The sequence below is a fragment of the Scaptodrosophila lebanonensis genome, unplaced genomic scaffold, assembly GCF_003285725.1.
Source record: "Scaptodrosophila lebanonensis strain 11010-0011.00,11010-0021.00 unplaced genomic scaffold, SlebRS2 tig00000171-arrow-arrow-pilon, whole genome shotgun sequence".
Taxonomy (NCBI): domain Eukaryota; kingdom Metazoa; phylum Arthropoda; class Insecta; order Diptera; family Drosophilidae; genus Scaptodrosophila; species Scaptodrosophila lebanonensis.
In genome coordinates, this window is record NW_022060603.1 from 219,032 (window position 1) to 246,566 (window position 27,535).

At 42.8% G+C, this 27,535-nt stretch overlaps 1 protein-coding gene across 2 annotated transcripts; it reads right to left on the bottom strand.

Annotated features, from left to right (window-relative positions):
- Positions 1 to 26,328, bottom strand: LOC115629905. 2 transcript variants are annotated; one of them, XM_030526510.1, is made up of 15 exons: positions 25,419 to 26,328; positions 24,855 to 25,092; positions 18,878 to 20,189; positions 17,265 to 18,141; positions 17,027 to 17,204; positions 16,342 to 16,510; positions 9,958 to 10,428; positions 7,831 to 9,849; positions 7,602 to 7,717; positions 6,643 to 6,724; positions 4,817 to 5,527; positions 4,093 to 4,589; positions 2,815 to 3,492; positions 2,265 to 2,448; positions 1 to 2,206 (listed from the first exon to the last, which is right to left on the bottom strand). In XM_030526510.1, exons 1-15 carry the CDS (start codon positions 26,326 to 26,328, stop codon positions 2,120 to 2,122), a joined length of 8,529 nt encoding a protein of 2,842 aa, XP_030382370.1. In that variant the 3' UTR covers positions 1 to 2,119. The 2 variants fall into 2 exon arrangements, with proteins under 2 accessions (XP_030382370.1, XP_030382371.1); XM_030526511.1 differs by lacking the exons at positions 1 to 2,206; positions 2,265 to 2,448; positions 2,815 to 3,492; ... (4 more) ...; positions 7,831 to 9,849; positions 9,958 to 10,428 and adding an exon at positions 14,356 to 15,964 and having other exon boundaries at positions 16,046 to 16,510; positions 18,878 to 19,961; positions 20,055 to 20,189.
- Between the last annotated feature and the right edge of the window lie 1,207 nt (positions 26,329 to 27,535).

Consider the following 27,535-nt stretch of genomic DNA (forward strand, 5'->3'; position numbering starts at 1 on the left):
AACAATTTCAATGTGAAATAAACTACAAAATGCACGTGTACATATGTCTATGTATATGTATATATATGTATGTATGTATGTAATGTCATTATGTGAACAAAATGTTAGTTATTAGAGAAAAATTTAAATTGTAATTGGAATTACTGTTAAAATTTGTTGTCGCAGCCAATACACGATACCAAGACAATGCCAATTGCCAAATATGCCATAAAATGTATAAACGTATGCCTCTCCATTTAAGCTACAAATATAGTACGTGTATATATATATATTTATGTATATAATAGTATAATTATACGTAAGGCAATTTCATTGTATGTATAATTTAAAAATCAATGATTACAAATCATAAAATCCCTTGCTAATCAACTAATTTGACTTTCCAATCTGATGCTTTGCTAAGCGCCCTAAAAATATATACTACTCGTATGTATATGCATGTATTGTTTTAAAGTATTCAAGTGTGCTTGTGTCTGCATGTGTGTATTTGTATGTGTGTGTACATATTTAATATGTATGCTCATTTGTTCTTACAATGTTTGCTAATTTGGCTGGACTTTCTATTGTTGAGTCTCTGTGTAAATTAGTGTATCAGTGAGTGTATTCGATATACACTGCGCTAAGTTTGAAGTGGACTGCCAAACGGGCCATATATGCATATATTTACATATGTACTCATGTATGTTTCTATGTACTAGTTAGTTTACTCTTGGCATCTGCACAATAAAGTCCTGCATGAGTGAAGTCATTAAGAACTCTGTTTGGAATCAACTTGTTTCATAAAGTACTGGTAGTTGGTGATAGTATGAAACATTTTTGCCATTTAGATTAAAATAATGTTTAGGTATTCCAAGTTTGAAAATTGTTATTAAAACACTCTCATGCTGAACCTGATATTCATTAGTTTTGTTCGTTTTTAACTTCTCCTTGTAACCATGAAATATTAAAATAATAACTCTTATTCACCACAATTTTAAGAAAAGAATTCTTAGTTAGTTATGTAGAGACGTATGCCTCCAACGAAAAGTTGACTATGTAAATTACTTAACTAAAGTAACGATCATTCAAAGCGTGATTCAAACTAGGAGTCAAAACATGACTTTTTTTTATCAACTTTCTGTTGTTGAATTGTAGACAAAGTGTTTGTTTGCATTCCTTCGTTATTAAAAACAATTGAACAGTGCTTTAATAGGAATTCAGAGTTCGATTTGCGCACATGCAGGGCTCTAATAGTTTGATGTACTCGCATTTGTGATCTTAAATCTCTGCCTTGCTGCCATTTCGTTGTTGCGTACATATCTGAATGATTTTGTTGCTTGATTCTCGTCGTTATATTTGGTTGTTTGTTTGGCTTAAAGTTATATAGTTAATATATAGACTGCACACCTGTGCGATATATGCCCGCATTTAGAGCCCAGCAGTTGGCAGGAGTATCGTTGGCGCATGCGTTTGGACGTAAATGGACGTCTATAGTAGATCGGCTTAAATCATTCGAGTCATCGAATAGATATTGTATTAAACGATCAAACGGTTTCATTGTGTATTAGCTGATTTTTGTTAGCTTTTTTGTTCTTTTTCAATTTTCTTTTCGTTTTTTTTTTGTACTAGCTACGAAGTAGTATCAAAAGATTAAGTAAACGTACATTTTACATAGTTGTTTGCTGTTTAGTTTGCTGTTACTACAGCTAAAAAATACCAGTCCATTGTATGTATGTGTTTTTTTTTTGTCGCTAACACCGATTCGCAGCTTCTTACTTCCTTCTCTCTCGGTGTTGGGGCGAGCTCATTTCAACTTATTATAGCATACTTTGCGGCGTAACGGTATTTAATGCTAAAAATTGAACTAAATGTTAAAACCTAAACGATAAACCTAAGTACAAGTATATAGAAACACATATTATTGCACTAAAATACATTTAAAAAGATCACACAGCAGCCAAAGACAAAAACTCTCTATCGTTATCCAGACCTATCTATACTTGCGCTACTCAAAAGGTGCACCTAAACATTTGGCCTATGGTGTGTCTGTGTGTACGAATATGTGTGTGTGTGTATAGGTGTTTGAGTGATAAACTGCAACTGCAATTTCACGAGATTTCGGGGCTGCATCGCCACTTCTTCAGCCCGCAACAATTTGGGATACGGAGTTGGTGCGACGTCGTTTCGTTATCTGTTTCCACAAGCGTCGATTTAGCGAGGGCTTATCCTGCATATTCGAGGCATTATGCCAAATATAATATCGATGGGGTTAAGCTACAACTTACATTATCCTTGCGCGGCGACATTTGGGCCATTTCCGCCGCATTGCCGCCTGCCGTCGACGGCTTCTGCATTAGCAGACTGCTCTGGCTAGTGGCCGGCTGCTCATTGAGTGCGCTATCAGAGTAGTTGGTGGTGCTGCTACTGCTGGCTGTTATCTCAGAGTTGCGGCGCTTTATGAAATTGATTCTGGAGCAAGGTCGAAAGTATTTCGATTAGATTCGTTGGAATTTGGAATAATTTGCAAGCTTATGAAATATGGATATACTATACTATACTTAGACAGACCACTCGATTGGGATTTGCTTCGCCCAGTTAATGAATACAGTCTAGAGTTGTTGGGTATGTTTGTTGACAAATAGGTTTTTTTTAAAGAACTACCTTTATTGTCCGACCGATGTATCTTAGTAAGCTGAAGCTCTAATATTTTTAAGAAAGAAAAAGTGTTCGGGCAAGCTTCAGAAAAGGTTCCTTTCAAAATTTTTGGGAACTAGCTCCATAGCTAGTATCCAGGTCCATAATGTATTCTCTAATAGCCTAGTTATTGGTACTCACAAACGATTGGACTTGTATGCATCCATCTCGATGCTGGATGCGGTCAACGCTTCAGTCGTTGTTGCTGTTGTTGTTGTTGTTGCCACTGCTGCATCCATCGAAGTAGTACTCATCGTCCTCGTCAGAGAGGCTGCTGCTGCCGCTGGTGTTGTTGCTCGGCTCGGCAAGGAACAGCCGTGTCTCGTTGCCATCGTCGTCGTCGTTGTTGTTGTTGTCGTCATTGATGTCTCCCTGACTTGAGAGCCACTCTTCGATTGAGACATGCAATATATCTTCTCGCGTCTCGCTAAGATTTCCAGATCGCCTAATTTGTTCACGCCGCTGCTGTAACTGTAATTTGTGCTGCTGGCGACGCCGCTTCCGCTCCCGCCGCCTACTCGATCCGCAAATGCAGAGCTGCTCCATGTATTTAGACTTGGCTGCGGATGCTGACGATCGGCGACGGCACGAACTGAACCACCGCCTCGCGGACTGCCGTGGCTGCTGCTGCTGTGGCTGCTGTGTGGTGCCGCCGATGCCACCAGCGGACGTGGCCGCCGATTCACCGTCGGCGTGTCCATCTTTGAGTTGCGTTGTTGAGAGTACGATATGACAGCCTCTCTTGGCTGTACCCGATTCGTGGCAGAACGACTCAATAAATCGCGACCCGTCAGACGATGAAATGTGGAGAGGTCGTGCCTACGCAATACAAATGAAGACAATCCAGAAAAATTAATAAAAAATCAATTTTAAAAATATTGGTTGCCAATAAGTTAAGTTTTGGGGGTTTATAAGCAAATACCTCATAGGTTATATGTCTTAGCAATAAAGTGCTACCCATTGAATCAACATGCTGCCAGCAACATAATGTTTCGTTAACGGATCTTTAGAAACACTCTGCTGAGCTCTAGGGTTGCATGAGTGACTATCAAATATGCACCCTATATGTGAAATGTTTCAGCAATAAAGTTGCTTTCATTGCAGTAAAGCAACATGCTGCCAGTAGCTTCATGTTTCGTTGACGGAACTTTCGAAACATGCTGCTGAGCTCTCTAGTTATTTAAAACAAACCTTGCATAAAAGTCAGGAAATGCTTAGACATTTTTAAATAACTATTGCTTGTTAATACTTCGTCTAAATATCGAAAGGGTATTTTGTAGAAAAGAGTTTGAATTGCTTTTCATAACTTCGATGTCGAAATTAATTTAATCTATGGACAATCTTTGGTACAATCTTCTTTTTTCTTTTTTTGTGAGATTTACTGAAAATGGGAAACCAATAGATGACTTTTTCACTTACCCCAGAATAGTTGTTAGATCTGGACCAGGCTCGTAACAAATCAAGTCCTCGTCCCCTAGGATGTCGTGGTTGAGTGCTAGACGCATTTCCAGCCTTGGACTTAAACCGCAACCAGCGTGCGGCGCTGGGGCAGCGGCCGAGCGTGTGCTTGCGAGTGGTGCCCCCACCACGTCGTCCACTACAGCTTGGCTGCTCGCCGAGCCGCTCGTCCGCGGCATCGCTTTTGCCATCCTCGAGGCTGTTGCTGATGAAGTGACTGAGATGGGCTTTGGCGCTGACGCCGCTGGCACTGCGGCCCCCAGCAGGCAGGTCTCGATTATCGTTGAGGATGGGCGTTTTTGGATGAGCGCCACTGCTGTTGCCGGCGCAGAGGGCTTGGTACTCGCAGGCATTGTCCTTGACGCGATATCGGTTTTGGGCGAACCGCTGGCGACGTCGTCGGCAGCCGCCGAGCAGCCACTGTCAGCAATAGCGCCAGATTTTTCGTGAGGTTGGCGCTGAAAGTAAAGTGATTTAGTGTGTGGGTTGTGGATTAGTTGTTTCTTAGTCAACTCAGATTATTCATAGTAGGTAGCTAAAAGCTAAGTCGGCTTATTTTAAAGATGAATCAACAATTAGGCTGAAGGACTTGTTTTGAGAGGCATGCCAACATTGTACCATAAACTGATTTAACTTGAAACTGTTTTTAAATATTGGAAGGCTTTCAACATTTCAAGTCACTTACCGCTTTGGCCGCTGCAGCGCTTAGATTTGTCTGCGTTAAGAGCAGACGTCGAGGCGGTGGCGGTGGTGGTATGAATTTCGGTGGCCGTGCGCTGGCTCTGCCGGCGTTGCTGATAATGCCGCTCCCGCTGCTGATTGTTGTAGAAGTCGATGAAGGAGCTCGACTCACCATGGTCGTCGTCATCGATGCGGCTGACATTGTGGATGCCAAGGCTGAGGTTGTTGGCGGCAACGGTAACGGCAATGGCGTCTGTATCGACACTGTCACTGTAGTCGACGGTATAGTCGGCATCACCGTAGTACTCGTCGGTATCATCGTCGCCATCGTTGTCGTTGTCGTCGTCATTATCATTGTGGTCGTTGTCGTGGTCGTCATCGTCGTCCTCGTCATTGCCGATGGCTCTGTAACGCGTCGCTGTTCGAGTAGATACTCGCAAGATGATACCGGAGGTGGTGCTATTACTGGTACCGCCATCTGTGTGGTTATTGAGGTGGTGGGCAGCACCGTAGTAGTGAGTATGGGCTTGATCAAGGGTCGAGGCCCCAGTGTACTCGTCGCCAAATTCGGCTGTAAACGTTCCTCGCTCGAATGTGGCTCCTCCTCGTCCTCCTCCTCCTCCTCCTCCTTCTCCCCCGCACGATGAGGTGCTACTTCGTCGCTTGAACTTCCAGCCAAATCCTCTAGGTAGTGGCCATTTGTCGTTGCTTCCCCCTACCAATTATTGGGAATAGAATTCAACTAATCAATTCTGGTTGAGGTAAAGCGGCCTACTTGCAGTTGATGGCATTTTTGATTTAGTAAGTTGAGGTTCGAGGTAGTTGGTTGTTTACAGTGGAGGTTCGTAGTGGTTGTGGTGGTGGTGGTGGTTGATTGTGATGGGGCGCCGTTGTCGAATTTTAAAGCTTGGCTTTGATTTCTTTGTCGATTTGAGATTTAATTTCAATTTGATTGATTGTAATCGCTTGATGTTATAGATGAGGTTTTTTTCGGCCACGTTGCCCTGTGACTTGTGTAGTTCAGGTTGTTGTTGCTGTTATTGTAGTTGTGGTTGTTGTTGTTGTTGTTGTTGTTGTGTGGTCATTGTCTTTGTCAGGGTCTTTGTCTTTGCGTTTGATGTTTATGAGTTCGCAATATTGCAAGTTTGGCTAAAGCTTCACTAATTTCACTACGACTTTCTATATAACACGATTAATTTCAATATATGGATATAATACGATAAAGAAAGAACAACAATTGGCATCGTTTAGTTAATAACACAGACACAAAAACGGCGGTGTTCGAATGGGTGTGAGTGTACGAGTATTACAAGCAATTGCAGGTACAGTTGGCACAACAAAAATATTATCATATTAACAATAGTATTATTTAAGTACAAATTACAAAATTGCAGTTTGATTTGGAATGATGATTATTGCGTTGATTGTTTGGTCGATTGATGGGCGGTGGTGGTGCGTATCAATGATTGAACATTTGATTGATTGATGACATTTGATGATGATGCAATGGTTGTTAGTTGTCGGTTGCATATGAAAAAGAGCCAAAAAAAGAGAAGAAAACCAACAATGAAATGAAATCATTAAAAACTGAATTAAAAAAAAAAAAAACAGCGCATTTTTGCATGCACCTTAAATAATCAAGTTTTGATTTTCGTTGCTGCAGTATTGCTGCGGCATTGCCATGCGCCACAATGCTGCACAGCAAACAGCCAGTGCTGCCAGCAACCAAAACAAGTGTTTTGAGTTAAGTAGTAGTAGTACTTAGTAGTTGTAGTAGAAGAAGAAGAATCATGGCCGCTTGGCAATTGATTTCTTCTAAATACGACCCACCTTTTTGATGTCATCGCTATCCTGCTGCGTTTTCTCTTCATCGCTTTCGGTCTCCTCCTCAAACAGTGGCTCAAGGCGACGTCTAAGCATTACGAAAGTTGTTCGTTTGTTTGTTTGTTTGGTTGGTTGATTGATTGATTGATTGATTGTTTGATTGATATACATACGATACATATATACGATGTAACGAATTGGAATTAAATATAATTGATGAGTTCGTGTGCGTTGTTTGTTGTATGATATGGTGTCGTTGTTATTTTTGTTGGTATTGTTGTAATGATGGCATAAATGATATAAATTTTGGTTTAAGCATATTTCAAAGTTTCAATATATATCTAACTATAAAGTACTTTTAAGAAGACACTACTTGAATGAGCACGAATTGGTCTAAGGACTAAAGCTAACCAAAAGCACTTGAGTCTGTCAGAAGTTCGTACATACGGATACATTGATGAGTCAATCCGTAGCTGCTCCTATTACTTAATTGTAAATGTGATGTGTGGACCCAGCTAACTAACCCAATGATCGAGACTAGCTAGGATTACATAAATACATTTATATATAGATATCTAGTATAAGGCCTATTTTGGCGCACTAAGTACAATGTGATAGCGAATTCAATTCAAATGAGTTTTCAATAGCATGTTGTCGAAGTAATGGTCAAGAATTTCAAAATCGAACAAAATATATTGTACATAGTATACGAGTATATAGAGAGGTACCTGTAAAAACTACAGAAATCCATAAGAATACAAAAAGAAGAAGAAGTAAGTCATAATAATTGTCAGGTTAATGGTGCCACTATCAGAGCATTTTAAATTATTTCTACATATGTATGTATGTCTAGAAATGAAATACTTTTTATAGCTTCTGCTGCTGCCGCTGTTCATCTGGTCGTAACTACATAGGTCTACCAAAAGTTCTAGCTAACAAAATAAAACAAAACAGCTACGACATACCGTGGCAGCAATCCCCGAATGGTGCTCGCGGTCATTGGTGGTGCCATAAGCAGCTCGTCCATCATAAGCTCCGTGTCATCATCATCATTCAGCGATGTGCTCGACTTGGTAGGCGACTTTAATGTTCGAAGGAAGGGAGAATATGTAAAGCAGTTAATATTTCAAAATACATATGTTTCGGTTCCATAACTGTACATTTCAAGATTCACGGAGAACAGTTGGTACCTACCGAGTGCGTATTTTCCGAATTTATCAGCTGCATATCATCGTTTTCGCCACCACTGGTGGGGGTGCCCCACACCTCCTCACCACTGGTGGCACCCGATGTGCACTCGTCCAGCTGTTCATCAGTCTCAGAGGCCGTTCCTTGTTGTTTGCTCAACTCCTGCTGCTGCTGCCCATCATTGGCGTTCCAACGTCCCAAATACTTATCAATGAAGGCACGCGACTCCTCGAAAAAAGACATTTTGTCGCTGACAAAGGCGCCAGCTCGATTCGTCCAGGCACCGCTGCCAATAGTCAGAATGTCACCATTGGCCGTAATCACCGTATGCTCCAGGGGAGCCATGGAGTTTGATGAGTTGGAGGTGCAGGGCACATTTTCTAGATTATGGGCCAATGCTTTGTCTGCCAGAGCATCGTCTTCGTCATCATCGTCGTCATCATCATCATCATCATCATCACCATCACCATCAACATCGTCGTTGTCCAAGCCATTGGGCGCATAGTCATCCAGCTCTTCGTCGTCCAACTCATCGGCCTCGTCCATGCGATCGTCGGAGGGCAACTTCTCTAGACTGGACATGGTGCCAAAACGCCGCAAGGCATTTGTCATGGGCTTATAAGGTGGCTCTTCCTCCAGTGGGGACTCATCGCACGAGTCATCTGGTATATTCTCAATGATGGCCTGACGGGGCAACTTCACAGTTGTGGAGGTAGTTGTCATAGTGGTTATGTGAGTTGAGCCACTGCCCGTAGTACCTGCCCCACAGCTATTGTCCCACACATGGGTGCTGGTCTTGGTAAGCACCGCGTCCGGTGTGGGTGGCACCACCGCAATGGTTGGCACAAAGTTTGCATCCGTTGGCGTGCGGCTGCCATCGTTTAGGGTGATCGCAGGTGGGCGCGATGTGACTGTTTGCTGACCCCCACATAGTTTGGCCGCTGGTGCGAATTGTGCTAGGCCGATGAGCATGAGGGACAACTGCTCATCCTCCTGCCGCTCTGTTTGCTTCTCAGTGCACACACATCGTCTGCCGGCCATTTGTTTGGGTGACTCGATGAGCTTGCAGGTCTGCTGTTCCATTTTGTCGGCGGCGATGTTGGCGTGCGTGAAATCCTCTGGAGTGCAGCGGCAATGGCAGGCGGTGTGTCTGGCTGCTGTTTGCTTGGGAGAGCTATTGCTGCTGCTCGTTGTTGATGACGTCGTCGTCGCCGTGGTCGTCGTCTTTCTGGGGCTACGTTGTGGCGACCCCGACCCCGTAACTGCGCGCGTCTCGTTGCTGCGCATAATGCGTGCCGTTTCCGTGATCGTTACAATGGCCTTTACCTGTTGATTGGCCCGAGGTGGTTCTTTGATCAGCTGTGCCGAGATACGTGTTTTTCGTGGCGGTGGCTGCGGCTTTTCTGCTGCCGAGCAATGACCGTTGGCTAGAGGCGCGGCCGTGGATGTGGGCGCTATCGATGATGTTACAATCGCTGCTGGCGCTGGCGCTGGCGCTGACTGTTGCTCTAAAACTCGTAGTTTGGTGTGTCCGTCTCCGGCGCTGCTGCTGCTGTTGGGCATGGCTCCGACACTGTCATCTGTCGCCTCTGATTGGGACAATTCATCGGTGATTAGTTGAGCCACATCGCTTTCGGTGTCGCCGGTCTCGCGACGACTGCTGCTAGCCACTACTTTGGATGACAGCTCGCTGAACTGTTCGCCAGTGATGGTGCTGGACGAGATGCTGGTGACGCTGCCGGCGCGACTACCGCTCCCTGTGCCAGTACCCGTACCGGTGCCTGTGCCGGTTGCATTGCCATTCAGCTTGCAGCAGCGATTAGGCGACGACTGGCTGTGCTGCACCTTGAGTGAGTTGCACACGAGCACAGAAGTCGCACTGCCCGCATTGCCTCCGGAACCTGCACCCGTACGAGCACCTGCACCGCTGCCCCCGCCACCCGCAGCACTCTGTTGGCAATTCTTATGGCAATGCCGGCACACAGCGAGCTTGTCAAGCACAATGGGACTCGAGCGTACTGTGATCTGTGGTTGTGTGGAGCATATAGAGCATATAAAGGCAGTGGCCGGTGATAGCCAGGCTAGAAAATGCTACAGGGATCTAAACAATAGTTTCAAGACCCCAACACTCACCTGGCTGTCCGACGTTGTGCTGTGCGACTGACTGATCTGGCTGGGCCCATCCTCCGAGTAAATGTCCGAGGTGGCGCTCATACTAAGCTCCTCGACACCGCTCAAGCGCTTGCCCCCGAAATTTGGCTTAGCCGACAAGCAACCATTCTCCTTGGATAGATTCAGCTCCTTGGTACGCTTCTCCAGCTGTTGTCGCGTCCAATAGGTGATTCGTTCGTCCTGCTCGCTGTCGCTATTGAAGATCAGCTGCTCATCCTCGGCGCTTATGTTCTCGCGGGAGCGGGCAATGGCCGCCAAGCGTGCCTGCTGCTGTTGCTTGTCCAGCTGACCCTTCATCCAGTTGGCCAGATGCAGGGCACTGGACTTGGGTGTGCCGGTCTTGTTTAGGATGCGGCATTTCTCATCGATCAGCAGCTCGATCTGTTCGACGGCATGCCCATGATTTTGGGCATGGGCGTGGCCACTACGCTGCTGTAAAATAGTTGGGCAAGTTAGCGGTGTAAGCAATCACCTCCCCCCCCCCCCCAACCCGTCATCCATCCCCCCTGAAAAGCCACCGCTGAGGTCCCACCCCCGTCCACGACAGCCATCGAGAGTTGTTGACCCAAGAGTTTGGGAAGCTTGGAAATTAAAATTTGTGATGGGCTCATTTTTTGTCTTTCAGCTTTTTCAATTTTTCTTTGGTTCTTTGCGTTGCTTTGCGTTGGTCTTTGACTTTGACTTTGCTCTTGACTTTTACTTTGACTTTGATTTGGTTTTTGACTTTGCTTTTGATATTTTAAATTTCTTATTTTGTCTTTGCTTAGATTTGCTTTGATTTGCTTTGCTTTGGTGGCGCTTGAGCAGAAATAGAAAGAATAATAAAAACGCGAAAATTAAGTATCTTTGATTAAAAACGCTTGGATCGCTACATTATAACAACTACATTGGTAACACCAGTAATAATAACAATTACAATAACAACAACAACAATGACAAATACAGTTACAACAAATAAGCAATAGAAGTGGAAGCGGAAAAAGTTGCAATAGAACTTAAACTAAAATTGAGTCCATCACAATTTTTAATTTATCAATTTTAACTCGCTTATCTCTTTTCTCTTTTCTTTTCTTTTCTTGTCTTGTCTTTTCCTTTACTGTTTTGCTTTATCAACCAATTTGTAGTGGAAGATCCGGGAGTTGAGTTGAGTGTTTGCAGAGCAGTTTTAACTTCTTTTTTTTCTTTTTTTTTTGGTACACTGTGCTCGGGTGGTCTTTTCTATATATATATATATATATATAGATATTTTTTTGAATGATTAATTGGTTGGTTGGTTTTTTGAAAATGAAATAAAAAGAACATCACAAGCGTTTTTAGTCAAAGAATCATTTGGTTTTTATTATTACTCGTTTCTCTCGTTATGCAAAATGGCAAAAAACGTTAAACAAATCCTAGTCACATACATACTATAGCGCGCCTGTATACGAGTATGTATCGGTGTCTGCGTGTAAGTGTGAGTGTGTGGGTGTGGGTGTGGGCGTAAGTGTGTTGAGTCTATGACTGTGTCTTTATGTTAGTACAATACAGTTATACAGGTAATAACATACATAATAAGTATTTATATGTATATATATATGTATATATTTATATAGAGCTTAATGCAAAAGAATGTTAAACTACAATACGAAACAATTTGCTGGGCTCGGCTCACTGGGCGTATGCGTCATGGCAAGACTTTTTAGCTAACTACAATTTTGTGTACATATGTGAGAAGATAGGTATAGATGTGCGTGTGGCTGTGTGTGTACGTGTATGTGTGTATGAGTGCATCTATATATGTATATAGTGAATTGATCACTAAAAACTGACGCTGCACATTCTTTGGCCAACACAAAATGACGTCACACAATGACAGAACAGATGTAGTTGTAGGGCATAGCTAGGGAAAGGCTTAAGAGGCATATCAAATATCACTTTAAGAGAAAATATATCAACTGCAATATCCACAATCTGTGCATTCAAATATTCTCTGCTACCAGTATTTTCAATACAGCGTACAGTACGGTAAGTATTTGGTAAATGCTTTTGTAATTGCTTGACAAGCAAATGGATAACTGGAAACATATCAACTGGGAATGCAATGCCATTAAGAATGAAGTTCTGGAGTCGATTATATTCTTATACATGACGCTCTGAAGTTAAGGTACAAAATCTGCTTGAAGGCTTTCAAATCAAGTCCAATCGAGATTGATGTTTGATCATTTGTGTGTAATTTTTAGAGTGTTTTTAGAGAGCCATTATGGAAACAAATACATAGTAGAATTGCTACAATTATATTTTTTTTAAACTAAACTTTAGCCCTTTAAACTAAATTGAAGTCAGTCCCAACTAAAAAGTTAACAATTTACATTTCCGAATATATTTACGAGCATGTTTAGTTTTTCGTGAAGTTGAAAACACTAAAACAGCTTATCGTTTGCTCAACTGAAATATAATTTGGAATACTACTAAATCGGCCTGTAAAGAGTTTATAGTTGCTAAATTCTTCATTGAGCTATTAAGTTGACTACTTTTTCCAGATGCAACTGCTGCCACACAATCTTAATTGTCATTATTTAGGTGCCGGCTAAAAAAAATTTTGCTCTTGGGTACGATTTGAACACTAATTCCTCATTATCGATAGTTTAAAGTTAACCCAAGGAAATGGCTGACTAACATATGTAGGATGCTTGAAATTCTCTCTGTTCTGGCAATCTGCGTCCGCCCTTTCTGGCCGTTTATTCGTGCGGTCTGTCAATTATTCAGCTAGGATTTTTTTATTTTAGAAGGCAACAAAGTGCTGTCATAAATAATTAACATCGACATCTCCGTCTCATACATATGCACTGTGTAAAGTATGTGAGTGTGTCTGTGTGTATGTTAGTTTGCAGGTGTGTGTGTGTGTGGCTGTGTGTTTGTGTTCAAAAGTGGCGACCATTTTGCGCCGCCATGACAATCGCGGCTCTACAAAGACGCCACTTGGTTTCGTTTCCTCTACTTATACAAAAACATAAAAATTGCAAAGTTCAAATATTGCGTAACAAATTTTACAACATTCACAATATAAGTAGTATAATTTAGTTTTGGGTTTTATATTTTGTTTTTTTAGTTTGTTTGGTTTTTTTGATCGATTTTGGCTGCCTTTGCACAGCATTGCAGACATAAAGAGTGGCTCTGAGCAAAATTTATTACAATTACAGATATACATACATACTTAGATGTATGTACTATGTAGTATGTTGGTGTGTGTTTGTAATTAGGTGAGGGTAAGGGGGAATGTATGTACAATAGATATAATTTAACAATGGCATTTAATTAGAGCCTACAACATTTTGAATCGCAGCCCGATGACTATAATTGAACCAAAACTTTAATGAAATATACATATTTATACAAATGTATGGCTAATTTGGTAAACTTATAGGTAAAAGGGTAAATACTAGTAGTGGGGCTGGGCATTATAACAACAATAATAATCATAATAATAATAATAATAATAATAATCAATAACAACAACAACAATAGTTGACGCGCTTGGCTACAAAATGGAAGCATATTTTGGATTGGCAAAAATGTTTCAATTGAATGGGTAAGTAATACACGAGCATATACATATCTATGTATATATGTACTATAGTACTACATATGTAGTATAAACAGAATTCTAGCCGATCGTGCACATGAGTTGATCGATCGAAATGTTAGGATTGCGCAATTCATGAGATCATCAGACGAATCATACGAATGGTTCAACGCAGGTGCACTATCAACGATTTACTCATTTCTTGTTTCTATATCTATATATATTTGACTATCTATGGCATATTCTATGTATGTATATATATAAATATGTAACAATACTCTTTAAATTAAATACAACACCATAATTGGCGGGCTGTCTGGCCAGCTGTCGGTCTTATTTCAATTTCATTTTCAATTTAGTGATATTTACACTCAATTGGCATCCGGCATATGTAAATATGCATACAATACTACACACATATATGTATATGCACTTATCTATTCTATCTATCAATATCAATATCTATATGTGCATATATATATATATATATATATGTACACACATATTTATATCGAGTGATCGGTTCTTAATATGAACATTATATAAAAGCACCGCATCAATGCAGTGAATCAATTTTTGATTTTATGAGCACGTGAATGCACTCACTAGTGTATAGATGCATCGAATCATGAGTCATCGCTCCGGTTCTAGCCAAAAAATACAAACTATCGAACTACATATATGGAATCATTCCAATTTTGAGCAAATACTTGGAATGGAATATATGCGTGTCATGTATACGAGTATGAAATGAATTTGATTTAAAATAATCAATCGTCTATATTCATAGAGGTATATGAATGCTCTGAATACAGGGCATACAATAATTAAATACTAAATTGACTATTGAATGAATGTTGCAGTGTTGAAGTGCTCCAATATTAATGTACAAATATAATAATATAGGTAGGTATCTATGAGTTTGTAAATCGAATACGAAACACAAGCTATTGCTGATTATCCATTTTGCAAAGGTTTATCATACAAATATGTTTTGAACTATAATACCTACTCTAAAACCATTTACTTAATTCCCTTCCAATGATGGCATTCCAGAATCAGACCCCGAGAGGTGCGTATTGAACCAATTGAATAGTTAATACGCCTCGATAGGACGAGTACAAGTACAAAGACGCTTTTTATTTTCAGTTACAGTTTTCAGTTTCCCCCCATAAGGCATCCATTAGATAGATCACACGCTTTAGTATGCTATGGTGCTATATGTGTACTACTTAGATAAGTTTGGGTTGGGAGTGAGAGTGGGAGTGGGAGCGGACCCAGCTAGCTAACTGAGTGTGTGGGTGCGTCTGTTTGTGCGCAAAGCAAATCTACCAAAGAGCGCAGTCTAACAAATGAATAGAGAGCAACAGAGCGAGAGATTGAGAGAGACAGAGAGTGTGTGAGAGAGAGAAAGAGAGAGAAGAGTGATCATTGACGTGGGAGCAGAGCCAGGCAAAAACAAAGGCAAAGCACATCATTTCCATGCACCGAGGTAGCTTCATGCCCTGAGCGTGAGGCAACGACCAACAGTTTTGGGTACTGTCTGCTTGCATTTTGTATGGCAAGAGGTGGTTTAGGGGGTTAGGTTGGTTGGTTAGTTGTTCATTTCTAAGCTCAAAGATAGTTTTTAGATAGATTGTGTTTTAATGGGCGCGGCGCGACTGAGGCTTGGCTGTCACAGTATCCGGCTCAGATTCCGTATCGGTTTCGGTATCAGGCTGGAGCCAAAAGTCAAATCACAGATCCAAGGAGTCCGGAGGCGTTGGCTTTGTGGGCAACATGCCAAATGGATCGTCAACCACAATGCTGTCGTCGTCACTGTCCTCGTCCCCATCACCCCCATCATTATTGGCCACTGTCACCGCAGTGATCGTATCCCCCATAAAAATGCACTCCTCGACATCCGTATCATAACACGTATCTAAATTGACTTCGTGGAGCTGTAAGTCCAGCTCAAGCAGATCCCATGACCCACCGAATTCGGCTAAGGGTATGTTGGCAATCTGACAGCTCGTCGACGCCGGCGGCACAAAGTCATTGGAGAAGGCGTCCGAATTGCAAACCTGCGAGCTGGGCGAGATGTTGGGTGTGGGGGTCTCAGGGGTCGTCAGCGATACATGCTGAACCACATTGGAGGCTTCGTCAATAAAGGATCGACCCACCGAACTGAGACTGAATTCGAGCAGCTTTTGCGCATGACGTGTGGGCGGCGGTGGTGGCGGGGGTTTCGACTGAATCACCGTCGCTGCCTGCTGCTCGCTGCTCGCTTCAGGTATGGCTGTCAGGCACTTGCACGACGAGCCCGGCAAATGATCGGCGGACCCATGTGCCGACATCTGAGTGTGTGTGTGTGCCGTCAGGCTACTGCTACCGCTGAAGCTGAGGCAGGAGCTAGTGGTATTGTAGCTACGCGCCGCCGTTAGTGGACGCGACTCGAGCGCCGATCGCCGCTGGGGCATCGAACGCAACGAAGTGACGCTCTCGCACACACCCACACCCCCACCCACGCCATTGGGCACCGAACCACCGCCACTGCAGCAATCATGACTATGACCAATCGCCTTGCGGGCCGGCGACGTGGTGCGTGAGGGCAGCGAGGCGCAGGAGATCTGTGCAGTCTGTGTGCTGGCACAATGAGTGTGGCCGCCACCACTACCACCAACACCACTGACAGCACTGTTGCTGCCGCCACCGGCACCTCGGGGCACCAGGGCGCTGGCCAACCTTTGCAGATTCTCATACGAATCGGAGCTATCTAAGCGCTTGCTGCGAAAGAGACGCACCTGCTGTTTCTGTTGCTTCAAATTGATGCTGTCCAGCGAGGGGAGCTTAGATCCCATGGAGGCCGAGGTGAGGCCGATGTCGCTAAGAGGCACTAGAGTGTTCAGTACGTCGGGCGAGTCCAACGGGCTGGATAGCGGTGTGGAGCCCAGGGCTGCATTCACAAGAAAGCTGCAAGAGAAAGTTTTTTCAAATTAGGTCACGATTACGTAGTTATGGTTGCCACTCCCTATTTTTATAATAGCAACTGAATATTGAACCCATTTTAAATTCTATTCTATGCTCCCCTTAGCGAGTTTTGGGAAATGTTTAATTGTATGCTGAGAATAAGGATTGGTAGTCAAAACGAATCAATGATAAAGACCGGACGAACCATCGCGTAATATCGTTTATACCGACATATCCGCTTTGTAAATATTTGAAAGTTACATAAATGGCTATTTTTCATCCCGACCTATTCTCCATGGTCTTTTTCATACATAGCTGTTCTATTATTTTGCGTTTTATAGTAATACAGATCCTCCTATTCCTAAGTCTACGTTGACAATTGATTTTTTGAGAGCTTCTATATAATAAAGAACTTCACAATCCAATTACAGTCTAGCTCATAAATTAAACTACTGTCCCAGACCCGAACCCTACAAATGAGTGGCAACAGCTATACGAGTATGAAAATAAAAATATTACATTTGACGTTGTAGCAGATTTTGCCAAACGGCCTTAAGTTCCAGTGATGGGGCACGCAGGATAAGACTTTTACGGCGGGCGCCTCGTTTGGGTGTCCGCGTCAAGTCCGGCGCGCAATAGCCCGTCGGACTTTCGGCCAGACGGCCGTTAGGATCCACCGTCAAACGGAATTCGGTAGCTGTAAGATGAACACATTGGATAGATGCATAGATAGACTTTTTCAAAATAATTAACTCACTTTTCTTGCGCATATGAAAGCAGGAGTCCACCACATTGGCAATGGGTATGGGTTCCTCAGTGATGAACAGGACACGATCACGACTAACCTTGGCAAAGACAATGATGTCGCTAAAAAGCAACGTCCAGTAGGGCTTTATGGACCGACCTTCGACGCGTGATAAGTCGCCACCAAAAATCCACTGACGTCCCTGCACGGCCAACGTAAAGGGCTTGCACTTCGTGAAGACCATGCGTGATTCTAGATCCTGCAAGGTCAACAATGGCCTTCCCTCACCCAGCGGCTCCATCAACCCACTGCTGACCGTGATCTCACGATACGCAGCCTGCAGCTCACCAATCACAGTAGTAAAATTCTTATGCTCCTCCGTATCCACGTGACAGTTGCTTGCCAACAGCTGCATCAGCTTTAAGATCTCACGAAAATGCTGCAACGGTCGATGTATAAACATTGTGAGATCGGGTCGCTTGCGCGGCACCGCCGGCTCTGTAATGAAGGCCACAAACTCCGAACCCGTCTGCCGTGACTTATTAACCAGCACGCAATCGGCACGCTTGATGCCATTACAGTATTTCTTGTAGGCGGCACAAATCGCCGTCGTCTTAGACAGATAAACGCGTGAGGCGAAGTTCATATGCGGCTCCTGATCCTGTTCATTACTACACAGCTGCTCCAGCACATCCTCCGAAATGCGCAACAGCTCGTCAATGTTTTGGAACAGCGTGCGATGATCGTTTGGCGAAATGAGATCTTTGCGCTCTTGCAGCGGCTGCACAAAGCGCTGGATACCAAAGTGTAGAGCGACGGTGAAGTTCTGCTCACGACTGATAAGCTGCAGCAAAAAGCGTCGACGATTATCCGTAATGGGCACAATGGACTGTCGCATCGAGCAAATACAGAAGTGTGAAGCAAGTAAGTGAACCGGAATTAGCTGATTAATAATGTGTTCGATCAGAGAGCAAGAGAGAGCGAGAGAGAGCGTGGATGGGAAAGTGCGAGAACTTTCTGTTCTTCTGTTTGCATGTATGAGTTGCTCGATTTCATGAACCCTAAATGCCACAAACACCTAATTTGTTGAAGGTGTTTCTAAAATAATTATGCAGATCAAGCTTATAACAGATTTGCGATAAACAAGTATGTATGTTATAAATATAAGTATTAATGCAGTGACTGGTTACCTTCCATGTAATACATGTATGTGATGTTCTTAATTTTCTTGAAGATCAGTTTTTCCACGCTCTTTCTCACTTTCTCACTCTTTCTTCCTTCAAGCATGTTCCATAAATGTAAACAAAACAAACTCAATGTAAATTAACTGAAGAAATTTATTGTCAAGCGGGGGAAGCGGGTAGCGATGGCAAAAAAAATATATAATTTATATATTTATAAATAAAAATAATATGCTTTTCGGATAATAATAATAATAAGTAGCGTGACAAAACATTAACTTTAAAACTTAACAATACATGGGTTGGCAATAAAAAAAATATATATTTACACAAGAACGACAAGAGGGGACGACCAAAAAGTAATAATAGAGATGGGGGCGCAATAATGAACTGGCAACGCATGGAATGGGGGAGGGGCAGTTAGACAAAGACGCCCTTGCCTACCTCCTTGCTGAACGTGACCTGCGGGAGGTGGAGCCGCCGTTTGGCGGCCTCAATGGACGAGGTGGTGCCGGAGCAGGCGGTAGCCGGTCGGGACATGTTATTCCCCAGTATACGAGCTGCGCTGTTGCTGCCGGTACGTTGCAGAGGCGTTGCTGGGACTGTCGGTGCCGTCGTTGACGTCATCATGAGCGTCGTGTTGGTGGCCATTGTGTGCTCCTCACTGCTGCCAGCAATCAGCGTCGGTCGCTGAGTGTGCTGTTGGGGCTGGTGGTGTTGCTGCTGTTGGCTGCTTGCCAACGATGCGGATCCCGTTATTGTGGCCGTGGCCGTGCTGGCACCCGCGCCTGACCTTCTGAAAATCTCCAACGTCAAGGTCGAGCCCTGCGATCGTATCAAATTCAGAACATCAGCCTCGGGCATTGTGACCACATTGTGTTTGTCCACAAAGATAACATAGTCGCCGGGCAATATGCCACAGCGATCGGCAGACAAGCCCGCCTCCACTTTCTCCACTCGCGGTGGATGTGTCCACACAATGGAGAAGCCAAAGCCGCGCTCCTCCGTCCGCGTCAATCGCTTCGTCATCGTAAACGGTGTCCGGCCACTCTGCCGTACTCCAGCGACGGTTGAGCAACGCCTTCCGCTGCCTCCACTGCTGCCGTTCATGTGATTGGCGTTTGCTGCATTGGCGCTGCTCACATTGTTGCCACTTCCAGCTCCTTTCTCATTCGATGCTGTGGCGCCCCCACTTGTGTTCGCATTTCCATCAGCTGGGGGGTCAAGTTCGAGGAAACGCAAGAATAAATTCTCGTCGGCATCGCGTTGATGTAACGCCTTCTTGCTCAGCACCATTGGCTGCTGTTGCTCATCCCCGTTCCCTGCACCAGCCATGGTATCAATGCTAATGACGTCATCGTTGACTGCAGCAGAGACGGAGACAATGGCATTAGTTTTCTGTTGAGCCGCCGTTGTCGCCATATTGGAAATAATGGCCACCGTTGCCAAGGAGCTGTTAACAGTTGTGGGACGATTCTGGGAACTTCTCGGCTGAGAAACTTCCTGCTCCTCCTCCCTCTCCTGCGGACTGGACGGTGATGCTGTTGTTGCTTTTAGTTGACTTTGTGTTTGTGTTGCTATTTCGATTTCCGTTCGTGTTTCTGTTTCTGTTTCTTTTGGCGCTTGTTGCTGTTCGGCTTGATGGCTGCGACAATTATTCAGGCATGCCTGCGACTGCAATTTAAAGGAACCGCTATGGTTCTGCTGCAATAAGGCGCTCAATGGTAAGGTGCTGCAGCCCAGGAACTCACTGCGTCTGCAAGAATCGAAACAAAAAGGCAATTAGTATGTAATTGTACATAGATTATATATATGTATATAACAGCCACATTTGTATGTTGTAGGAGCACCAAATAAATTACAAATAAAAGGAAAAACCAAAAAAAAAAAACTTCATCCGCTATCTTGGTGAGCATTCAACTTTTGCCATTTGATTTAATTTTCAGCAGATATTGTACAAAAAATAATAATTATTATTATAATTTTAAATTGTTGCTTTATTAAAGATCTGTCCTATAAGTACAATTATTAAAACAGTTCATGTGCCTTGAGCATCTTATAAAAGACAAAAGTCACTTAGACTTTTTCGAAGACAATTTCATTTCACTGAGAAAGTACTGGGAATGGCCAGACCAAGTCATCTTCTTATTTCGAATAATATGTATAAGAACTGAACCAAGCCAAACCATGTGCGTAGGCATTTTAGCTTTATTTTACTCGTAGATTTTGAATAAGTTATATTCCCACCCTTCATATATTCAGATCGAAAAAAGGTCCAGCTAAAGGAAAGAGAAGATCTGTAGCTGATTTTGGTTTAAGGAAATCCTTCTTCTGCATCACTTACAAGTTGGTATAATTTTGTATTATGTATATAAATAAATTCCTTTATTACAATATTTATTCCCCTCATCAATGATTTGAAACCTATACAAACTAAAACAATTATAATTATCTTTAGAGTAGGGATAATCAAAACATGACTCGCTGCTCCAAACTGTATAATCAAATTTAATACAATAATTTCCAAAAGGTGACTCATTTCAAGTTTCATTTTGCTCAAAACTTTAACAAAATTGTATATATTTGGGTTGGCTAAGAGCTTGAAGACTTTTGGAAATTGTAGAATGTTTCATTATCATATTTTTACATTTCAAAAGTTTCCCCACTCCAAAATGCCAATGCTTTCGCAAATAGAATGCTTTGTTTATGTTGCTAAGTCTCTCAATTATCCGAACTATTTCAATGCTGTTCACATTTTAATTGCGCCCTGGACGCTTACATTGTTTTGGCACAAAAACAGCCCTTGGATATATACAAAGAAAAGAATGAAATACGGTTCTAGCCGGAAATGAAGCTATATCCGAGAATTGCACGCTTCTAATTTGTGAGCGTTTCCGGCATTAAAGGCCAAGTGGGGCAGCCATTGTCTGTAATCTATTCAAGGCTCTGCTCAGCTGTTTGCTGTGCAGTCTCCGTCCCCGATCCCGTCCCCGCCCAAATTTAGACCCAATCCCAGTTCCAGTTCACTTTGCTCACGCCATTATTTCGTTCGCTTTTGTTTGTGGCATGATTCTAATCGTTTTTTGTCTTTTGCGTCACGTTGCAATGGCATTTTGTTTACTATTTATATACGACCATACGACTATAGAGACTGCACCCCCACCCACAACGCTCCACCGTCCCGCCGTCCCACCATCCCTCTCCACTCACCACTACGGCCGCACACGCATTCAGAAATATACGTTCATAGGTACGTGACATAAATCAATTAGCACGTCTAAGCTGGCATGGCATTTGGCTCCCGGAAATGCGCTTTGGATAGCAATTTGTAGTTGTGGGCGCTTGAGGCTTCTTCCTCTTCCCCCTCTTCTACATTTCGAGCGCTTTTTTTTAAAGCTAGTGGTGGTCACTGTTGTTGGCCAGCTGCGAAGTTTTGCGCGCGTATTTGGGTCAGTTTTATTGATTTTTGTGCTGCACCAACGTCAAAGTGTTCTATATTTTTTAGTATTTCCACTATTTTGTTGTTGTTGCGTTGTTGCTTCTTGCGATTGCAATCGCAATTGTCTGACAGGGGCACCAGTGTGCAGCTTGGGGCGTGTGCACGCCCACGAAATGGGGGCATCGCATTAAAAATGTAACAAGCTGCGGTGTATTTGGAAGTGCTTCCTTCTCACAAACAAACCAACAAACACACACACATACATTGCATTGAAAATATGTAGTTGGTCGTTACTTGTAAGCTCTAGCAGTTGCAACTTACATGAGCGTGTGTGTGTGTATGTGTGCGTGTGAGTGCTTCTTTATGTTGCCTTTTACCTCGCCGTTTTCTGTAGCGCGCAAAATTTGTTGCCCCCAAAAGTAGGCAATAAATAATTCAAGCCCTGAAAATTTACTTAAAATGTCTGCCTGCCTGCCTGCCTGCCTCGCTCTGCACGCCACTATTTTAAATGTTTTTATTATGCATGCATAACAAATGGCTGACAAGTATGTGCCTAAGTGTGTGTGTGTGTGTGTTTGTGTGTGTGTGCATGTGTGAGAGAGAGTTTGATATTTTACGCAAATTGCCGCCAACATCAAGAGATTCCCAAGTGTGCTTTTAGTTAGTTGCCTACTCAATTAGCGTCAGTATTTCAATCACTTTAAATGAGCGTTTTTGTTGTTGCTGTCATAGATTTTTTTTAATTGCACATACATAGCTCAGCAGATTTGTGTGCCAACCTGGGAGTGCTCTATATATTTATGTGCGTATGTGTGTGTGTGAGTGTGTGTTTGGACTTATTGCATAATGAAGCGAGCAAGTATGTAGTGTAGTCATGTTCTTGGTTTTTGTGGCGACCTCCCCGCCTGCCAGTCTGCCTATCGATTTGACATAAAAGCCGTGTCAGTTTGCAATGAATTTGCTCATTTTTTGTTCATTTCATTTCATTTTTTTGGCCAACAAAGTTGCTCACTGACTGTCCTTGAATTTTAATTAACTTTAGCATGTGAAGCAATGCCAAAAACAAAACTGAATCGTTGAAAGCGTGCTGCAAAGTACATTTACACGCACGCTCCCACACTCACAGTCACACATACAGACACAGTTACAAGAGCCATTGGCAGCCTCTCAATTTCAAATTACACATACACACACACACACACATTTATATATATATATATATATATATATATATATATATATATATATATATATATATATATATATATATATATATCTAGCCACACATGTGGCCATTTCTTCAATTTGCTAAACAAAAAATGTTTAAAAAATAAATTGGGTGAGATAAGCACTTGAAATTATATAATTTTTTATTGCATACTTTTGGCCGCTCGCACTTTTGACCGCAGCTGAAAGTTTGCACAGGAAACGAACACGCACACTTCGAAATATACGAGTACGTATGTATGTATACAATTAAAACAATTTTACAGCCTGCGGCGCTTCTGCACACAAACACACAGACACACACACACTTTTCGCATTGTTTGCTACTTCCGCACACGCTAAACAGCAAAGCAAATTTCTCAACACGTACGTGGCGTCGTCGTCTCTACCGCTGCTGTTGCCGTTGCCGTCTCCGTCGCAGTTTCCGTCGCTGTTTCCGTCGCTGTCGCCGTCGCTGTCGCGTCTTTCACGTTTTCGTTGTCGTGTTCTTCGTCCTGCTGCTGCTGCTGCTTGTCGTCGTCGCGCAGCGTTGCCAGCCGATTTGCTTCGCGCGAGCTAAACACTCGAACTGAGCCGCCAGCAAGCACAAAATTCTTGCCCAGAAATTTTCAAACTGCTTTCTTCCATTGCCTGGACTTTGAAACATCACAGCCGTTCTGGAAGCGACAGCAACAGCAGCTTAGCCAGCTAAACCAACATGTGCCAAAAGCTTTATGCCAAGCTTTCGATGCATGCGCATGCGCTGGAAGCGCTTTATTGAAAGCCAAAGCTTGGAAAGAATGCGACAGTACGGACAGACTATATACGAGCGTATGTGTGTGTGTGTGTGGAAGCCCTTGACAAGCTGGCAGGCGCACACTCAAGCGTTTGTTTATGCCGAGCCCTGCCATGCCATGCCGTCCTTTAAAGGAAGTGCAACTGATGGGTGCAGGAACAGGAGCAACAGCAGAAAAGTATGCTACAGGAAAATGAAACAATTAATAAGACGCCTTTTGCCTGCCGCCCCAGAGCTCTCTCAATTGGGGGTGAATGACACGTGTGGACGGGCCTTCTGGGCATGATGTCCCTGATGGGTAGATGATGGCGGACAGATAGACGAGCGACAGCTACAGCCAGAGTGACGAGCCACAACATGCTTTACAGTTGAAATTGCTTTGAAAGCAACTTGCCAAAATGTTGTGAGACTGGAAATTGACATTATTCTGGTATTCGTCAATCTTAAGGGCTAATTTGACAACCTGCTGCATGCATTAAAAAAATACAAATAATTATCTAATAAGGGGGAATTATGTGCTAGTTTTTAAGGTTTAATGGCTGTTTTTTATCTTTTCTCTCACAACTGAAAAATAATTTGCAATCCAAAATGAGCTTTAAATTTATATATAAAGTTCTTTCGGAAAGAAAATGATTTGAAAGTCATTTTAACAAATTAAATAATAAATTTCAAAAAACTTTTTTACTGAAAACTTGTCAAGACAGTTAAAAGTTTTCGCGCATTTTGAACTCAAACGACCTACTAAAGAGCGTTTCTTTCAAACAACACTAAAAATTCCAACCCGTAATAATAAAATGGAAACATAAACAAGAAATTTTGAAGTTTAAATTCCTTAAGCAAAGCGGTTTTTCTTATTTTTCATTGCCGACAAGTGTAAGTATTTAGCGAGACTTGTCTGTAACTAAAATGGTTGCATGTTTGAAGGATGTGGAATGAAGGAAGTTGTTCTTGTTACATTATTTGACCTTACTCATACTCACTTTAAATGGCGATCCCGATGCCAGACAGCCAGTTGCAGTTGAACCGTCGCAGCCTGAGCCACATGTGGCTGTACATTAAAGCAGAAGCGCTGATCGAAGTACGGACGACTCGAATGCCGATGCACGGCGGTGCGCTGAAAGCCTCTGCTGCTGTGCGTACCGCCCGATAGCGCCACTTTGACGTAAGCATTAATGGCGCCCGATCCGTGAGCTCGCTGCAGTTCCCGACAGCGTATAACTGCAAAGGTTAAACAAATATGCAAAAATATATTGTTAATATATAAGTAGAAACTTCACTCTCGAAATGATTAATTCTACACTAATGATTTGGTGACCCCAAGGGTACTCATATGTCGTGCCATACGAATACTACTTAATGACTTCTGAGTTTTAAAACAGAACATATTTAACTTAGCTAGTGTTGGCAATTAGCCTTATAAAGATGCACTCTCTTTAGTTTGGAAAAAAGTCACGCCTTTAAATTCTCTATAGTAGAGGAACGACACTAACTAATGGTAATGGGCACAACTCGAAATGGTTGGGGAGTGGGTTGCTGGAACTCACCATGTACATTTAATTGCTGCTGTTGTGCATTGTAGGTTGTGGCCAAGTCGAGGCTACCGCGTGTGGCACCAGCGCCACCTCCTCTGTTTCCACTGCCCTCGCTGCTAGCAATGCTGACGCCAGCGCTACTGCTGCCGCCACTGCTCACCGATGCCATGGAGCCGCGTTTATCGTCCCCACCCACGTTGAACTCATCCTCCAGATCGCTTGAGGTGCCGCTGGAGGAGAAGCTCAAACAACGCTTCGTACTATGCAGTGACGGCTCCTGCATGGGCGTATTTCTGGGGTTTGCCTTCAGCTGCACGGACTTGTGCTGGTTCTTGCGACGCACCACACGTTGTCGCTTCAAATGCGTGGGTGTGCGCACCTCCATCTCATGCACACTGCTCTCACTCCAATCCCCATCAACCGTAGTGGTGGGCGTGAGCGTGGCCGTGGCCGTCGTTGTCACCGTTGACACTGGTGCTGTGACAAACTTACAGCGCACCTCCTTGCGTGCTGACTCTATAATGGCATCCAGCATGCGATCCAGCGTTGTGTCGCCCATGCGGGATGACGACAGCTGCGAGTCCTCTAAAGCGGCGACAGTTCGCGCCGGCAGGCAACGCAACGCCATCAGTGGTGTTCCGGCGGCACGCTGCGGCGTCGCCTGACGAGGTCCGCTCCCCTCACTGAAGCTGCGACGCTGCGGACTCTTGCCATGCACATTGCTCAGATCCTGCAGAGCAATGAGGCTGCTGTTGCCGAACGGGCTGCTCATAAAGTGCACCCCAAAGTTCTCCTTATTGGCCTCCCCACTCCCATAGGGGACTGTCAGGGAGCGTCGTCCTATCCGACCCTCAACATGCGGCTCATCATTGGAGTGACGATGTAGACGACGATCCAGAGCATGTTGTGTCATTGTGGGCATGGCCTGGGTCACTAAGTGCTGTTGAAAAGAAAATAGTATATCAAATAAATATATAAATAATCAAATAAGAAAAGAATAAATTAAAAGAATTACTCCTCCACTTGCACTTAACGTTTACTAATGGACTTAACACAAGCACTCTGGCATTAAAAGCGTTATCCACTCTTCATAGTATTCCCTGCGCTTTGCTTTATTAAGGCAAAATAAAGGGGATGGAAATACGCGAATCCAAGACAAACTCTAAATCATAGAGCCTTTTATTCATTTACAAGTAATATTTATTATTATGTCAAAAAGGTGTTGGTGTATTTTAAGATGCATTTTAATTAACTCTAACTATATTATGCCATAGATTATCATAATAAAAAGGTGTCATCATTAGACAAGCAAAACTTGGATTTGTTTGACAAGTAGGATTTATTATGGAGATTTATTTTTATTGAATACCAAAACAGATGTCAGAATAGGGATGCTTTTTCTGTTTCTTTAGGTAATCGAACAGTATAATTAAAGTTTTACATTTATAAAAAATATATATATATATATATAAATTTAGGTAATCTTCCAAATTGAAATTACGAGCAGCATACTTTTAGGGCTAACACATAGGTTTTCCTGCTTGTTTTAAAGCCAAAATGTGTTTAAAGCAACTAAAAATGGAAGCCCACAAATAACAGATATAGAGCTAAAATGCTCAAGCCTGTCCGTTAATATGAACACCATGAACTTTTAGGTCTTAACAGCTAGGAACTTGATGCGTAGACTTCTTGTCTTATCTATTCGCATTTTCGGTTTATCTAAAACATATAGCCTCATTATTATATATACGAGTACAGTAGCTGCCATAGAAACGATAAATAAAAGATGGAAATCTTAGTGCAATCGATAAAATAAGATACCTTAGCCATGTTTGTTATTCATTAGAAGTTGATTATGGTTGTCTAGGTTCTAAAGATTTATGGAAATCAAATTGCCCGAGGATAAAAAAGAGTTACACGACAGCTTTATTATGCTGGTAAGGTATCAATCAGCATTCAATCAATTAAATTCCTATATTCTGGTTGGTAACACAAAGTTAAGTGCCTTTTACTTTTTCAATACTGGCGCTTTTCAAATCGCTCTTTGACCCTGAATTCTGCTAACTGCAGCAAGTTTGTTGCAGCAACTTTGTAGTATAATGTAAAAAATTAATATTTAATATTAATAT

Coding starts and splice junctions, on each gene's coding strand:
- LOC115629905 (XM_030526510.1), bottom strand. CDS start 26,328: ATGCCCACAATGACACAACATGCTCTGGATCGTCGTCTACATCGTCAC. Junction 16,511..17,026: donor AATCTGCTACAACGTCAAAT/GTAATATTTTTA, acceptor TTTCTCTTGCAG/CTTTCTTGTGAATGCAGCCC. Junction 4,590..4,816: donor GCGCTGCAGCGGCCAAAGCG/GTAAGTGACTTG, acceptor CTTTACTTTCAG/CGCCAACCTCACGAAAAATC.